At 33.2% G+C, this 18,236-nt stretch overlaps 1 protein-coding gene across 6 annotated transcripts in view; it reads right to left on the reverse strand.

Annotated features, from left to right (window-relative positions):
* Positions 1-18,236, reverse strand: part of NCOA2 (nuclear receptor coactivator 2) — a 138,271-nt gene that overhangs the window by 23,307 nt on the left and 96,728 nt on the right. For all 6 annotated transcript variants that reach the window (XM_039345399.1, XM_039345396.1, XM_039345398.1 and 3 more), the window contains 4 exons: positions 17,040-17,228; positions 12,239-12,340; positions 12,002-12,142; positions 4,365-4,512 (listed from right to left, as the gene is read on the reverse strand). In XM_039345399.1, the coding sequence (XP_039201333.1) occupies positions 4,365-4,512; positions 12,002-12,142; positions 12,239-12,340; positions 17,040-17,228 (580 nt within the window). The remainder of the gene's footprint in view (positions 1-4,364; positions 4,513-12,001; positions 12,143-12,238; positions 12,341-17,039; positions 17,229-18,236) is intronic.

Below are 18,236 nucleotides of genomic sequence, written 5' to 3' on the forward strand. Positions count from 1 at the left end.
AATTATGTGATAGGGCCGAAGCAGCAAAGTCCAACAATTAAGCCAGATTCTGTGATTTGCAAAATGGTAATTGTAATAAGAAAGAATTAGTCATTAACTAGCTTTACTGATATCAGATTATATAATTCTCATTCTACACATGCAGATGAAGATGACTGAATTGGAAGCTATTGATATCCCCAGTGTATTCAGACTTCAAAGACTTGATGTCACACAAAGTAGAATTAGATATTTAATAGTTATTTTTTAAAAACAAAAAATTGAATCCCTTTGTTTTCTAACATGGTGACTGATATAGACAAGTTTAGTTTGTGTAGAGAACTAAGGAAATAGGTAAGAAGTGCCATTCTGGTATTATGTCATTTAGGTAGTGGTTCATATTTTTTTTCCCTAAGTAAATCTGTATCAGTACATGGTTTGCACTATTTTTTTTAAAAAAGCTTTTAATTCAATCTTGGAAATCTCAGATTAGCACATTTCAGAACAAAAGAGGAATTTCTGAAAACCACAGATTCCTTGTTTCCAGAATGCTAGTGTTCTGCACATCCCCAATAAGCAATTTACTTACTTTGTTGCTTTATATACATTGCTATGTTGCAACGTCAGATTCTTTTATAATAAACCAAATAAGTTACTCATTTATATATTAAGTGAAAGATTTAAAAACATTCTACAGTAATATAAAAAATAAATAATATTTCATGCATACAGAACTATATTGCATTTTAAAATCAGGATTGTAACCTTCGGTTCAATATATATTTCTATGTTATTTTTATGACATATTTTTTTCAGTGATTGTTGCTCATAAATAAGGCCTCTGAACAAAGATTTTTGTCTGAAACAAACTGGTTTAAAATTGTAATTTAAGTTATCCCCCTTAATGGTTACGGTGCTGATTAAGCAAGCTATATGCCTCTTCACATTATCTTCCAGTTAGCAATGTGGTGTTTCCACAGGCATATATCAGTCCTCATCAGTAGACATCCTTTCCTTAACTTCAGCAAATAATCCAATGTCCACCTGTGACTATGACAAGGATAGTGACAAAAGACAGAAAGTGGCATCTATGTATCCTCAATTGATATCAACTGTATTTCTGCTTTAACAGCTTACTTTATGTTGCACACATAAACAAAAAGATTTTGGGTACTTCTTAAGTACACAGAGTGGTGCTTAAATGTTTAAGAGCCTTTTCTATATAGCTTTGAGCTTTTCCTCAATAAACAAATATAATGTTTTTGGCTCATTTGTTTAACTGAGATCTTTTTACCTAGTTTTAGAACTTATATAGAGAACAGATCATGTTTAGATCACATTTATGTAGACATGTTGAAAATTTACAAGTATTCACAAAGTACACTGTATTTTCCACAAACATTACACACTTCTTTGACCAGTAAGTAAAATGAACAAATTCACAGCTCTATGTACAAAAAAAGGTGACAAGAGTTTGCTAACATTTAAATATATGTAAATATATGTTTCTCAAATCTGTAGCTGTTTTAGTAATTAATAAGACTTACAGAGAAAAGCAAGTGGTTAAAATCACCTTGAGGCTTCTCATCCCCACCCCCTAAAAATACTGCTTTATGAAACAGCTCTTAATAAGAAGCTCTGAAAACAAAAAGCTTAAATGAGATCCACCTAGTTTTAGGAATATTTGTATTTCTGCTTGAATATGTCTATGCGGATGTGCGTACAAGCTGATGCATGCATTTCCAGAGGAAAATAGAAGACAGGAATCTTTTCTGCATGACTAGACTGTTCCAACCACATTTTATCTTTCAAAAGAAAATCACACAAGCAGCAGCATGATATTCCATATACATACAATAGATGATGGAGAGAGGGAGGAAATGATAGTTATCCTGCAAGGAGGCATGTACTGTGTGATTGCTCTCCCTTAATATTTTACAAAATACAATAGCTTGTTAAATGCAAGTTTCAGTGTAAGTAAAAGTTACACAAAGCTTTCAAAGTTTCCACCGAATAGGAAATTCAACCTATCTGCTGGGAAATCATTATTGTTGAGGAATTTACAATGTAAGGCTTATTTTAGGGAATCACAGAACAATGATTACTTCTGTCCAGTTTGAGACACAGTAGCTATTACTTCTTTTCAGTTTTGCAGCTTCTTAAAAAAGGATGAATCTCACCTTCTGCCATTTCAATCTTGTAGTGGCTGCAAGTTCCAGAAACTCAGCATATGCTCTTTGAGGTATTTTGTATCTTATAAAAGTTGTAGATAAACATTTTGCTTTAAACCGTACTGGACTTTCTGACCAAAGTCTAAAGCAGGAGTGTTAAACTACAGGCCCACAAGCTGCATCATGCCAAAACCGTGCCCACCCATTGCCGGCAATGGGAAAAAAGTCGCAATACGTTGCGACACGTCACGTGATGTTGCGAGTTTGACATCCCTGGTCTAAAGGGTAGCTTCTTTCTTACTGTTTTTTTTTAAAGTTCTTTTAAAAAATCACTCTGTAGATTTCCATCATTCCAAGTATTAATATAGGAGATGTCTATAATATATGGAACATAATCAATACCAGGATGAACATTTGTAGTCCTCCAGATGGAGCAGAATTGCAACTGCTAGTATGACTCACTAATAACCATGCTAGCAGGAAGAAATTATAATTTAACAACTAGAGATTCCACATTTCTGTTCTACATGCTAACATTTTGGGAGGATTTTTTTCAGAGAAAAGATTGTGAGGAAAATATTTCTTTCAAAAATGTGCTTTTTTGCAAAGATGCCTGAACAAAAATATTTGAAGATCTTCCATGTTTTTTGTTGTTGATAGATATCTGAATAGTCAGTTCCTTTCCTCAACAACTTAAACTTTCCAATTATTTTTCCTCTCTTTCAAAGTTTGTGAAGTAAATTGACAACAATTTATATTGAGGGAAATATGAGGAACTACATTTCAAAATATTTTAGTGGTAATGTAGGCATTCCCTGTAGATAGAACTTTGCAAGTTTCTCAGCTGAAATATTTAGTTTGCTCTGTTTATGGCAGAGGTCCTCAACCTTTTGAGCACATGGCACTGGTTCTGCGGAGGGAGGTTTTTCTGCAGACCAGAGGGGGTGTGGTTTCATGTACTGCCTGCATTCCACGTATGCGGCTTTGCTTGTTTGCGCGGCCCCGTTTCTGGCATGTCATGGCCCGGCGGACTGGAGGTTGGGGACCCCTGGTTTATGGCATGAGAACTTGAAGAAAATCAAACAATGAGTGAAGCAGAAAAATAAAACATAAGAAATATAAAGATTTATTTTAAAATCTTTTCTCAAAACAATATTAGTATATAAGTTCAAATTGTCTAATATTTCATGTTTTACTTATCACTTCAAGAACCACCCCAAAAATACGAAGAGATCCGAGTCTTTCAGTGTGATAAATCCCTCCCTTGATTTTGTTAAAGGTAATTTTTGATGTTTGGCTGCTATGTATTTTTATTTTTATATTGTGTAAGGTATCTTTTTATTGTAAGATGCCTTGTGTCACATATGTGAGATTTGTGGATATATAAATGGAATCAACAAATAAATAACAGTTTGAAACTGCAATTCTTTAGATGAGTATACTCAAAATCAGATATTTTCCTTTTATTAAATAATGTTAAACAATGTTTTTAATTGAAAAGAAGCAGAAAAAATTGAAGAAACATTGTTATTTTAATTACCATTTGAGTGCATGAGAGATATTTTTGCCACACAAAGATCCCTTCTTTAGAAAGTCTAGAACTATTTCAATTATTTAGAAATTAATCAGATATGTAAATAACAAATATTTGCATATCTGAAACACTGTCACATCAGTTATTTTTGCTGTTTGCTTGCCAAGTGCCTTGCAAAATGACTTCATTAGTATAAAAATGTACAAGAGACTTTGCTAGGTGCACATCTCCAATGCAGGTCCCTGCCCTCTAATCTTCAAGTAAGAGGATTAAATCCAAGCTGAGGATAGAATTATAGGAACAATGCTATCAAACGAGTAAACTAGTCATACAAAAAAGTAAACTGTTGATTAAGCCTAAACACATATAATTACAACAGATAAAAAATCTCATAGTGAAAAGTTGTCTTTAAAACACTATTCAGTATTCTGAATCGCAGACACAATTTTATTTACTTACACATTGTGTTCAAGTAACAGGATTCTCTTTCAAATAAATGTTTAGATCTTTGACATTAATATTAGTTAAGAAAACAGGAACAGAAAAACAACTTAGCTTATTACTGGAATCTACAGTCATTGAGGCTAAAAGATCTATAAGCTTATAATATACTACAGCTGTAACTGACAGTGAAATCCAGGTTTTTTTTAAAAAAAATTAAAAAAAGTTTACAGAATTACCTGTGAAGCATATGTAAGGATATTACAAGCTGAGGTTCACTAGTAGTCTGGGAACGGATGAGCTTGCTCTTCGTTTGGGCAGCAACTATAGTGCCATCAGACAAAGAAAATCGATACACAGGACTGAATGCTAATCCCTGTCTCAGCACTGTAAGCAAGCAAAAACAAAAACAAAGCATAAAGACACACAGCCTACTATAGGACTAATCACACTAAAGTGGAACTCTGTCCACTAATATTATTCCTTACTTTAGAAGGCAAGAAGAAATCTGCAATTTCTTTTGCAAAATCAGCAAGGCAGTATTAAAGTTCTTTCGAGTTAAGACCAAAGAGCAAGTGGAATAAAGTATTAACTGAAAGAGAAATGTTGCCAACATTGATAAAGCGATGTAACTACACATGAACTACACATGAGTCCAAGAATAAGGTCACAAACTTTTTTGTTGTTTTTTGACATCATTTTTTTACAATTGTAAAATGAATTAACCAAATTTGAGATTTGCTGCCGTTTTCCTATGTTCCTTTCTCAAAATGGCTGGAAAGTGATATTTCTCAACTATGAAAATAATGATGATGATGATGATGGAAGGCACCTTGGAGGTCATCTAGTCCAACCCCCTGCTCAGGCAGGAAATCCTATACCATTTCGGACAAATGGCTATCTAGTCTCTTCTTAAAAATTTCCAGCGTTGGAGCATTCACCGCTTCTGGAGGCAGGTTGTTCCACTGGTTAATTGTTCTAACTGTCAGGAAGTTTCTCCTTAGTTCTAGGTTGCTTCTCTCCTTGATTAGTTTCCATCCACTGCTTCTTGTCCTGCCTTCAGGCACTTTGGAAAATAGCTTGATTCCCTCTTCTTTGTGGCAGCCCTTGAGATATTGGAAGACTGCTATCATGTCCTCCCTCGCCCTTCTCTTCATTAAACTAGACATACCCAATTCCCGCAACCGTTCCTTATATGTTTTAGCCTCCAGTCCCCTAATCATTTTTGTTGCTCTTCTCTGTACTCTTTCTAGAGTCTCAACATTTTTTTTTTACATCATGGTGACCAAAACTGGATGCAGTATTCCAAGTGTGGCCTTACCAAGACATTGTAAAGTGGTATTAATACTTCGTGTGATCTTGATTCTATCCCTCTGTTAATCAGCCTAGCACTGTGTTGACTTTTTTGGCAGCTGCAGCACACTGCTGGCTCATATTTAAGTGATTGTCCACTAGGACTCCGAGATCCCTCTCACAGTTGAGCAAGGTACCCCTTATACTATACCTGTACATTTGGTTTTTCTTGCCTAAATGTAGAACCTTACTTTTTTCACCACTGAATTTCATTTTGTTAGATAGCGCCCAGTGTTCAAGTCTGTCAAGATCCTTCTGTATCTTAAGCCTATCTTCTGGAGTGTTGGCTATTCCTGCCAGCTTGGCTGCAAATTTGATGAGTTCCTCATCTATTCCCTCGTCCAAATCGTTGATGAAGATGTTGAAGAGCACTGGGTCCAGAACAGATCCGTGGGGCACCCCACTACACACGTCCCTCCATGTAGATGCGGTTCCATTGAGGACCACATGCTGAGTACAGCCGGTCAGCCAGCTACAAATCCATCTGGTGGTGATGCTGTCTAACCACATTTTTCTATCTTATCAAGTAGTAGGTTGTGATCTACTTTATCTAATGGCTTACTGAAGTCCAAGTAAATTATATCCACAGGATTCTTCTGATCCACTAATTTTGTCACTTGGTCAAAGAATGCAATAAGATTTGTCTGGCATTATCTGTTTTTGATAAACCCATGTTGGCTTTTAGTAATGACTTTGTTTGCCTCTAGGTGTTCGTTGATTCATTGTTTGATTATCTTTTTTTTTTTTTGTAAAAAATTTTTTATTTTCAATTTTACATTACATTCATAAAAAATACTTCAGATAAAGAATAAAATAAGTTTATACACACAACTTTCGGTATTGCTCACCCATTTCCCCCCAAACCACATCCATCCTCTAACCTCTTCTCTCACTTCCCTCTTTCCCTCTTCTTCCTCACTCTCCCCCTCTCCTCCTTCTCCTCAACCTTCCTACTTATTTCTCCCCTTCCTCCTATCTTCTCACTCCGGATGCAGTCCAGGGGAAATGCCCGAGCAATTCCTCTCTCCAAATTAAAACATCAATATTATATACAATAAAACTATTTCTACCTATCTGAGCTATTTAACCTCCAACCCATCCTCCCCCCCTCCGCCCCAACTTCCCAGAGCCAAGTACAGGGTTATACAAACATATTAAACATAATCTATTTCAGTTTATTAATTATACAAAAACCAAAATCATACTAACCCTTAACTTTCTTCAAACTTTAACATCGTAATTTTATAAACAAATCCATTACTCATAAAATAAATGAAACTTTGTAGTTCCATATTTCTTCTGAACATATTCTATCCATCTTCTCCATACAATAACATATCTCTCTTGTGAATGATCCTTTAAATAAGCAGAAATTTTAGCCATTTCTGCTAAATTAGATACCTTAAATACCCATTCTTCTAAAGAAGGCAGAGAGTCTTTCTTCCAATATTGACCCACCAATAATCTTGCTGCTGTTATTAAATTCAACATTAAAATAGTTTCTTTAGCATCAAAATCCACAAAAATACCCAAAAGAAATAACTGGGGAATAAACTTAATCTTCCTTTTAAAAACCTTTTGAATGTTCCACCAAATCATAATCCAAAAAGCTTTAATATTTTTACAGGTCCACCAAACATGGAAATAAGTTGCATCCAAGCAACCACATCTCCAAAATTTAGGTTGCAGGTTCAGGTACATACAGGACAACTTTTTAGGATCCAGATGCCATCTATAAAACATTTTATAAAATTTTTCCCTCAAATTTTGAGCCTGGGTAAATTTAACATTTCTAATCCAAATTATTTCCCATAAATCCAATGAAATCGGTTCCTGAATATTCTGGGCCCATTTAATCATACAATCTTTTATTAAATCTGTTTCCGAATCCAATTTTATTAACACATTGTAAATTCTTTTAATATGAGCATATTTCTGTTCTTTAATCTGGATTACCAAATTTTCATCTACAAAGTGATTCCCACTTTCTTATCTAAGGTCCACCTCTCCACTATTTGCAAATATTGAAACCATGATTGTAAAATATTTTCTTGCCTTAACACATCTGAAGACTTTAGTTGCCAATCAGTACCCAACCAAATAAGTAATTCTTTATGAGAAATATTATCAAAATTCACCCCCTTAGAACCCCCCTGAATGGCTTGTCCAGGAATCACCCAAATAGGTATTTTATAATTTAACTTATAATAATACTTCTTCCAGATGTACTGCTTTTATTTTATACAATTTAGTTTATTATCTTTTCCAGAATCTTCCCAGGTATTGAGGTCAGGCTGATAGGTCTGTAATTCCTTGGATCCATTTTTTTTTCTTTTTTGAAGATGGGAACTACCTCAGCTCTTTTCCAGTCCTCTGGTAGTTCCCAATGCTCCAGCCCAATGGCTACTGTTGCTCATCTCTGCTACAAAATTGCCCTTGCTGTTCCTGAAAATATTACTACTCATTTTCCTCAAACAAAAGTTTGTTTTTTTCTCTCTCCCACCTCCTTCCCTTCCCTAATCTACCGTCACCATCTCACAATGGGACTCTGAGAGGATACACAAAATAATTGCAAACTAACAAGAATAATTTTAAAATACTAAAACAATAAAGTTATTAAAAAATAAAAAGCATCATCTTCAGGAGAGCACAATTAATCTAACACTACAGCTATTTTACAGAGGCTGCTCCACCATGCCAATTCCCAGGCCAAACAGCAAAGTCATGTTTTTAGGTCATTCCGGAATGCCAAGCCTGTTTATATTTACATATTTATAAATCTATTAAAGCTATAGTTCCAGCAGACCTACATTTTCTTAAAAATATACACATTTTTATTATTGTTCAAGGTTTATATACTGCTAGATCAAACAGCATAATCCAGAGGAATATTTCAATAATTCAATTTAAAACCCCATGATTTTTCATATTTTTAGTTTTTGCTTCTTTTTCTAATAGAAATAAGTATTAAATCTGATTATTGTAACTTTACTTTGATACTTTATTGGAAAATGCAGTAAGTTGGCTTCTATGCTATAGGCTCAAAAACCTTCATTGATGGAAATCCTTTCAATAATTGATTTTTCAATTGCTTGCTGCTCTTTTCTGCTAGTGTTTTAGTGCTTATTTTGCTATTTTTTATTTAGCATTGTAACTTTATTTTGATAAAAAAAGATGTATTATATTTTAATTGTTGTTTAATTGTTTTGACTTGTAATTTTTAATGGCAAATGTAATTGAAAATGTATATATATATTTCAAGTCAGTACATAAATATTTTAAATAAAAGTTCACATATCTAAATTTTTACCATATTAGACTTTAGGCACTCCTAGAAAAATATTTATCTAAAAATATATCTAAAAATGAGTAGATATTAATAGCTTTATCTTTGACAATTGTCTTCTTTCTTTCAGTGCAAAAAATCCAGTCTGTTATCAGTTTGCAGTTTTCCTATATAAATCATATCATATACCCTTCCACAATTTTTTGCTTTCTAGAAGCACATTAGCTGGAAAAACAGAGTTATAATCCAAAACTTTTGAAGGGTTAGGTTGGAAAAAGCTGACAAGATATATCAAATGACATTAAGAAGCTGACAGTTCTAGGCATTTCTTTCTTGTCCAGACTTGCCACACTGGTATTGCAGGATTTTCTTTTGTTTTTTAATCTGTTTTTGCCTTCAAGTGGTCTATCCTGTTATAACATTCATCACGAAAGGTTTGGCAGAAGAAAATCAGAAAATATAACTTTAAAAATCATAAAGGTTTGTTGTAAGAATGAGAAACAAAGACCATGGTAATGGTGGAATAATGTATAATGAAATTTCACATTAAAGAATGCCACTGATTCAGCCTGAACATTTGGGCAATAGTTCTTTTCATACAGAGCAGGAAATTCCAATGCATCCCTGTCAAGAACACTGAGGTTAAGATTGTTAACAGCATTTAATAACTAAAAGGACAAGATTCTAACTGCAAGCAAAGGAATTTTTAAAAATACAATATGACAAATTGTTTTTATTTAAAATTATAATCAGTTTAGATTTGAATAAATACATCTCCACAATAATCTTCACAAATAAACAAAACAAAAATCAAGCCATGTTTGTTTTCATTTCTTCATTCATTATAAAATGTGTGATATCTCCCTTTTCTGTTTGTGACCAGTAGCAATCCTACTTGAACGTTTTGTTCAGAGTATGATCCATTTTAAGTTTACAGAAGAAAGCAACAACAAACAACCATGATTATTTTCTGGAGTAACTTGAAACTTGGCAGTAAAGTTAGAATTCAGCCAACAACTAAAATACTGATATTGTCCCAAATCTAGTTCCTAACCCTTGTGGAATTGGCATATATAATACATTAAATAGATACAAGATCATAAGGACAACCCTTATGGATGCATCAGGCTTCATCTTAGTCTATCATTTTCTCACAATTACTATCCAGATGCCTCTGAAGTATTCTTAAGCAGGAGATGCATACATAACTTTTCTCTATTCTCTAGATCAGGCAAAGGCTTAATAAAGAAATACCTCCTCCTTTGACCACAGAAACAGTATATAACATGTATTTGAAGTTGGTCTTCTGAAAGTATACTCTATACATCAGCAGAGATGACTATAAGATGGAAGGATGGGAAAAAGACTATCTGACAAATAAAAGCAGTAATAATAACAGCAATAAAATTCAAACCTGTAGCATGTGACATACAGGTCTCAATATTCCTTTCAATGTTTGAATTTACCTACTGGCCAACATAGGACATTATATCAGGAAAATAATGTTTAGTAACTCCACAGCCAGAATCATACAAACTGGATTTTCAGACAGAATAGTCAATGTAAAAATATTTTCCTTAAAATCTTGTGAAGACAAGTTACAGTTCTTACCACATTCTGCCAGAGCTATTTCACAGGATCAAAGCCTTGGTCTTAACTTTAAAATTAAAATACCACAATTGGTTTTTCCTTTTTTTTAAAAAAAAAAAACACATAGTGAATGCTTATTTGGAGAATGTCATTATTTTACTTTAGAAAAAAACTATAATCTAAATAAATATCCATATGTAATTGCACAAAGTTTGCTATGAAAATGAACAACATTGAAATAACCAGAATCATTTTTAATATCACAATTTGCCTCTAAAAGTTCATCCTTATCAGTTAAAACTAATCTATCCTATTATAGGCAAAGGTTAAGAAATTATTTTTGCCTTTGAATTTGCACATGCTATTAAATCCATTATTCTATTCATACAGGAAATATGAAGCTAGTTTAGATGAACAAAGTTTACTGCATTTATTTGAAATTGCAGATGTGATTATTGCCCACTCTGTTTTCCTAAATAAAGTCATTTTATTCTACTGTATATTGCTTTTAAAAGGAATTTCTCATTTAACCCTCACCTACAAGACTGTATGTGCAGATAATCCTTGGGTCTCAGGATTCATAAACCTTCCTCTCTAATTTCCTAGGCTGGACTGTGAAGGGAAGTATTCTTCACTACACAATCTGAAGTATGTTAAGAAACACAACCTTAATGTATGTATGTATGTATGTATGTATGTATGTATGTATACATACATACATACATACATACACACACACACACAACTTGAAAGATCTTGGGAGAAAGAATCTGTCACTAATTTTAAAAGTTTATCCTATCCCAAACTATAAACATTAAATCAGTTTTGATCCAAACTTCTAGCAAGACATGGTATCATTCATACTATTATTAATGGTGTGGGTTTCTAATATGAGAAAAGCATATTTAGTGGTTCAGTATTTGAATAAACTTTTTATATAATTTTTAGTTTTTAACACAGTTAATTTCTTCTCTTACAACTTTTGAATTGTTTAAATATTCCAGTGTTTTTGTCAACAGTGCTGCTTAAAAATATTTACATATACTACCAGCCATCAGTCATCAATGGACACATAGAGATAAATTTATATATCATTCCCATGGAGACAATAAAAAGCTAAGAAGGAAACAAAAAGACAGACCACATCCTCTCAAGCAGCCTTCACCCAGATAAACAGGATTAACACCAGAAAAACAATCAAACAGAAAATAGTACTTTATTCAAGGAATTACCAAGAAGAAAGCCATGCCCCAAGGTAAACTAGTGCATACCATACCCCCCCCCCAATACTGGCAGGGCAAGCTACCCCACATTTACTAGCCCCAATAATGTTAACTGTTATGGTAATGAAATGTCTGCAAGCAAAAGCCAAGCTCAGACAGCATGAAGGACTTATATACAGTACTATAAATATATTCTATCCTATACAATCTTCTTTATTTACTGTAGCGTTTCAATCTGTTTGCTGATTTAATTTTAAGTTTGTCACTTTTTCTTTGTTTTTTAACAATTTTGGCAATGTATATTAAATTTTATTTAATAAATTACAATTTCACATATTACATAAGAATTATTCTTAATTGCCATGGCAGATAATGCATACCTAAACTTATTTCCTTATAGCAAGTAAAAAAAGAATATCCTTACCCTCTTGGTGATGCCTCTTAGCAAAAGATATATCTCCCTCATGTTGTGCATAGAATCTCTGAATGCACCTTCTCACCACATCTTCCCAACCAGGTTTCATAGCTGCTCGCATGGTACTAGTGTCCAGTGAGGTTATTTTACCTGTTTATACATATATACATATATATGAAGAGACTGATGCGAGATATTGTTTTTGTGAAATTTTTAAAGTAAAGATTTTAATGTGTTCTTTTGTACCTTGTAAATCCTGCCGAGTACTAAAAGTCTCTGAGGAGGGCAGAAGTGGCCTTTCCTTCATTGGAACTCTCCGTGCCACACAAATCAAGCAAGATTGCAAATCTTTAATGGAACAAACATATTTTTAATCAAAACAAAAATATCTGATGGTGTAATACAGAATTACTGAATACTTAAACAAGACAGCAAACATGACAATGGCATGCAGTAAGGGCTATTTCCCTACTGTAGTGAAGTTCCTTAGTTTCCCAAGTAATCCCTAAGTTCTTTTGACCAAATTTCACTTATGTGAGGATGGCAGTATTTCCTCAATTCAACATTTTTCCAAGCAGTTATTGATAGAATTCTGGTTAGAGCACAAACAAAATTTTTTGAAAGACTGGAAACCTTATATGTACTTTTTGCTGAAGAAAAAAAAATGAATTGATGATTCATGAATGAATGAATGTATGGATTTGAAGAGTAAAAAATAAGTTTAAATGCAGTTTAAATAAGGGGGTGAGGGAATCTGCAAAACATTTAAGCAAAAGAAGGGACACTAAGATTGCAATTATCCGTTGAAAATAATGTAAGAAGTCATTTAACCTAGTTTATTAGGTTTTTTTCTTATATTTGTTTTTTCTCCTTTTATCTCTTACTTTATAAAAAATCTTAATAAATATAAATAAAGAAAAAAATAAAATTGTGCAATGCTCGTTTTCTTTATGTATCTTGATTACTCATGCTCTGCCATGCAGGGAGGGTTTAGATAAGCAGAGTGGACCTGCTTAGTACTTATTTATTTATTTTATTCATTTAAAACACATATATAGCCGCCCATCATTCAGATCTAATATTTAGATGGAGACTACCAGGAAATTCCAGGACTGTAGACAAGGAAATTGGAGGCCAAATATTCAACTTGAATGACCCATTCAACTTCTAACGAGGAAAGCACTTATTAGCAAATCAGGCTGACATGCTCTCCATAATGTCAAGAGTTAAACCAGACTTAATTCCATAAAACCCAGAGCTTAAAATAGCACAAATAACATACATTTTCCTAAATAATTCTATCCCGCAATGCTCAGCAATCAGTAACACAATAGCCTTTCTTACAAGTTGCAAATCATGAGTTGTTACTCCTTAATGCCTTATAATCTTTTTTTAAATAATTTTTTTATTTTTCCAAACTGTCCCCCATACATATACCGTGATATTTATCAGATGTTAACATACATTCTTTTTACATTCATATATAAGATACTTTTGATAAAATGAAATAAATACATACACATGATTTTTGGTGTTGCTCACCCATTTCCCCTTTCACTGTATCCACATTCCTTCTTTTCTACCTTTTCTCCCTTTCTTCTCTTCCCTACTTCCCTCTTCTTCCTCTCCTCTTCTTTTTCCTTCCCCACTTCTCTTCTCCTCCAACCTTCCTACTTCCTTCTCTCCTCCGTTACTCTTTTCTCTCTCCTCTCCTTTCTTCCCTCTCATCCCTCTTCAGATACAATTCAGGGGTAATGTCCGAGCAACTCCTCTCTCCAAATTTCCCTATCTGTATTATATACAATAAGATTAATTTTCTCTTACATTAATATTTCTATTTATTTAATCTTCTCGGTATATACTTCTATAAATATTTATACAACCTCCAGTTATTCAATACTGTGTCGCCTGGGTCTCTTCCCTTATCTGCTCTCCTTCTTCTTCCATCTAAATTGATGTTAACTATCTTTTAAATATATTCTCTTTCCAGCCAATCATAAAAAGTTCCCCAGATTTCATAGTAGTCTGACTCTGTCTTATCTTTAATTGTCATTGTTAGTCTATTCATTTCTGCACATTCCAGTATTTTCCCAATCACTTCTCCCCCTGGGGGGGCTTTCAGTGCTTTCCAATTTTGTGCAAACACAATCCTGGCTGCCGTGATTATATGAATAATTAAATATGTTTTCTCTTTATTGTATTTCTCTGGTAGAATACCCAACAGGAATATTTCTGATCTTAGTTCTATACATTATTGTATCATCTTTTCTATCCATGTTCTAATTATATTCCAATAAGTTTTAGCTTCTACACACGTCCACCACATATGGTAGAAGGAACCTGGTATCTGATGACATTTCCAACATTTCATAGACCTGTCCTTAAACATCTTAGCTAATCTTTCTGGAGACATGTGCCATCTGTAAAACATTTTGTACATATTTTCTTTATACACAGTTGCCATTGTCAATTTATAGTTTCTTTCCCATAGTTGCTGCCATCTATCTAATTCAATTGTGTATCCAAAATTCCTTGTCCATTTTATCATTGTCTCTTTCACTTGTTCCTTCTCTAACTCCATATGTAGTAGATAACTGTACGTCCCCAAATTAACACCATCTATTTTAACATCTTTTTCATATCTAGATTGTATTTGCGTTTTCATGAACCAATCCATCTTTATTCCTTGTTCCTCTAATTGTTGTTTGGTTTTCAACTCCCCCATATCTGTTAGTAAGTCTTTATATCTTATAATGTTTCCCATGTTAAACATATTGGGGTGTATTAGCGCCTCCATAGTTGAGAGCCAATTTGGAATCTTCAAATAATGCTTTCTCTTTACCTTCTCCCAGACTACAAATAAATAATTCCTTATATGGTGTCTCTGGAAATAGCTATGTATTCTGTTTTTTCCATACCATATAAAAGCATGCCATCTAACTGTAAATCATGTCCCACTAATGTCAATAATCTTGTATTCCTTAGTAAGATCCATTCTCTCAACCATGATAATGCTGCAGCCTCATAGTACAATTCCCAATTAGGTAGACCAAACCCACCTCTCAATCTTGTATCTTGTAACATTTTTAGATTAATCCTTGCCTTTTTCCCCTGCCAAATATATTTCAAGATTATTTTATTAAGCCCCTCAAAATATTTCTTATCTAATCTTATTGGTATTGTTGAAAACAAAAACAATAATCGTGGTAATATATTCATTTTGATTATCGCAATCCTTCCCATTAATAATTGTACATTTTTCCATTTATCCAAATCTACTTCAATTTGTCTTTTCAATTTATGATAATTAGCCTCTTTAATTGTTGTGCATCTTGCTGTCAGGTGGATCCCTAAATATTTTACCTTCTTTACAATCTGTATATCTAATTTTCCCATCAGTTCTTTTTTTTGTTTTTTAGTAATATTTTTCACTAACATTTTGATTTTATCTTTATTAATTTTCAAACCAGCTACCTCACCATATTTTTCTATTTGTTCTATTAATACAGGTCCTGTCTCTAATGGTTCCTCCAAAATAAATACTAAATCGTCTGCAAATGCTTGTAGCTTATATTCTTCCCTCTTAATTTTCATCCCTTTTATGTCATTATTCTGTCTTATATGTCTATTTAATACCTCTAATGTCAGAACAAACAACAGTGGAGATAGGGGACAGCCCTGTCTTGTTCCTTTCATAATATTGATCTTCTCAGTCATATCTCCATTTATCATTACTTTGGCTGATTGCTTATTATAAATTGTTCTGATTACATTTATAAATTTCTCTCCACAATCCATAGTCTATAATTGTATGCCTTATAATCTTAAGTTTCTCTAGCTCCCTTATAAAGTTGATCTGCATTCTAAATAGAAAATGACAGTACTTCCCTAGAGTACTACCAAATTTAAGAAACTACTAATAAGCAGTTTTCAAGAATTCATGAATACACTTTAGTTATTTAATGCTGAAGCAACTGCTGGTTGACAACTATATGCAAGTCAAATAGGTTTCTAAGTCAAGCAAAGAAAGTTGAGAAGAATCTTGCACACTAAATCCATTCATTTTTGCACTTTTCAACTAGCTAATGTTCAAAGTATTCTGGTACAATTTATTTTATCTTGAGCCTTTTAGAAGACCATCATATAAATTAAAGAACTATGTTTATCTTTTTCACCTGTATAGCACACCTATCTTGAATGATGTACCTTAATTTATTTTTGTTAGTTTGTACTCTGCAATCTTAAGAACTGAAGGTGACACACATTACATTCCTTTCTACTATTTTTTCCATAATTATGACCCACTGATAATAATAATAATTAGTGAGGTTATACAGCTGAAGATTGACCTGCTTTTCCTATTAATCATCATCACTCACTGGTATTTCATCCAAAATGCCGTATATGGGAATGCTTATAAATTTGAAAGTTGCAATGCTTTTAACATCATTTTTCAAGAAAGACAATGGACACTAACAAACTTAATGAAGTAAGCTGTAATTTATAAAAAGTAAATCCTACTGTAACTTAAATAATTTCTATCAACGCTTTTAGGTATGCATATTTTACAGCAGGTTCCATGAAATCAAAATGTCTTTGCATTCTACACCGTCAGCTTGGAGAAGAAATCAAGATGCAATAATTGCCATTGTTTATATACAATAAGCAAATAATTATGCATACCTATCTGCATATACTGAGTGCCAGCAAATGTTTAATTTAAAAATAAAATAAACTCTAACATTGTATTAGTCAATAAGATAACTAGAGAGGTCAGAAAATATAAAATGTTTCCTATAGTCTTGTAAATAGTGCTTAATTTAGATCATATCAGTAATGTACAGTGTACAGATAGCTCTCACAGTTTTTGTTGCTGCCTGCTTTAAGCTCCTCTATAGTAAATGCATTGTGGAGTGAATATGAAACTATACATGGACTCCTCATAGGCTTTTAATAAGTTGTTAGTTTGTTGTCTAGTAGTTGTATTAGTAACTAAATTGTGCCAAGAAAGAAATCCATCCTTCGTACTTATAAAATGTCTGCTTACCTTCACCATCTTCCTTGATGGACTTTGGCTGAGAAACCGCAAAGCACTGCATAGTTTCATATTTCTGATGTGCTTCCTGGTTTTCATGACTTTCTTCTTCAGAATCAGTTAAAGGTTTTACTAACATCCGACAGTTAAAAGTATGGCTATTGCGCCTAGGAGATTCACCAGACCAAGGTCCACCATTCACTAAATAAAACAAAGTTTCATATAGAATAAACAGGCCCTTACCAAGATGTTCTGATCAATCATATTTAAAGCCATAAAGGTAATTTACTAGCAATCAATCTCTGAAATAGTAAATTACAGTCCGTGCCACTGCTGACATTGCTGCTGTCTCAGGACTAGTTCAAAGTTGTTGTTACATCATATTCTCGTCTTGAGCTAAATCCTTGCCACAGTATAAACACTCATTCCATATTTCAGTGGTTCATATGTTTTTTATATCAATACCGCATCACCATAAGAAAAAAAATCATGGGGAACAAGCTGATGAATATTATTTCCGATCATGAACTTCATATTCAGTGAAGTAGTGACTGAAAGAACTGACAATATAACAGAAAGCTAAATTTATCCACTGAGGTAAAACAATATTAGGCATCCAGGAAAAAAAACCAGTTTTTTCCTATATGCTTAATATTGGGGTATAATGATGAACTCCTTGAAGAAAGAACAGAAGAGTACTTGCTATTAAATATAATTAATAATTTCTAGTTACCTGAATACATTAGAAATAAGCAATATTTCTGGCAGCTACCACTACCAAGAGTTTCTTTAATATTTCAAATTTAGCATACTATCTTCTCTGTGTCAAAATAAAAAGATGCTTCTTAGCAAAAACCATTAGTTCAACATGCACTAAATTAATGAAACACCTCCCCTCCCTCTCTCTCTCCTCCCCCGTGTGTGTATATGTGTGTGTGTGTGTGTATGTGTAAGTAAAGTAATGGCAAACTCTAACTGTAAAAAGCAGTCAGGAAGGTCTTGGAAAAGGTATTCAAATACCTACAAAGGTCAGAATCATGCAAGCTATGATATTCCTTGGAACACTCTATGAAAGTGAAAGTTAGACTTCAAATAAGCAGGTTAGAACTCTGATATTGGAAAAGACTTCTGAGAATACTGTGGGCAGCCAAGAAAATAAATCTCTTACTTGAGCGATAAATGACCAGGCTCAAATTATTCTACTTTGGA

This window comes from Crotalus tigris, unplaced genomic scaffold (assembly GCF_016545835.1).
Source record: "Crotalus tigris isolate CLP2741 ecotype Arizona unplaced genomic scaffold, ASM1654583v1 scf7180000017952.28453644438:3035480, whole genome shotgun sequence".
NCBI classification, from domain to species: Eukaryota; Metazoa; Chordata; class Lepidosauria; order Squamata; family Viperidae; genus Crotalus; species Crotalus tigris.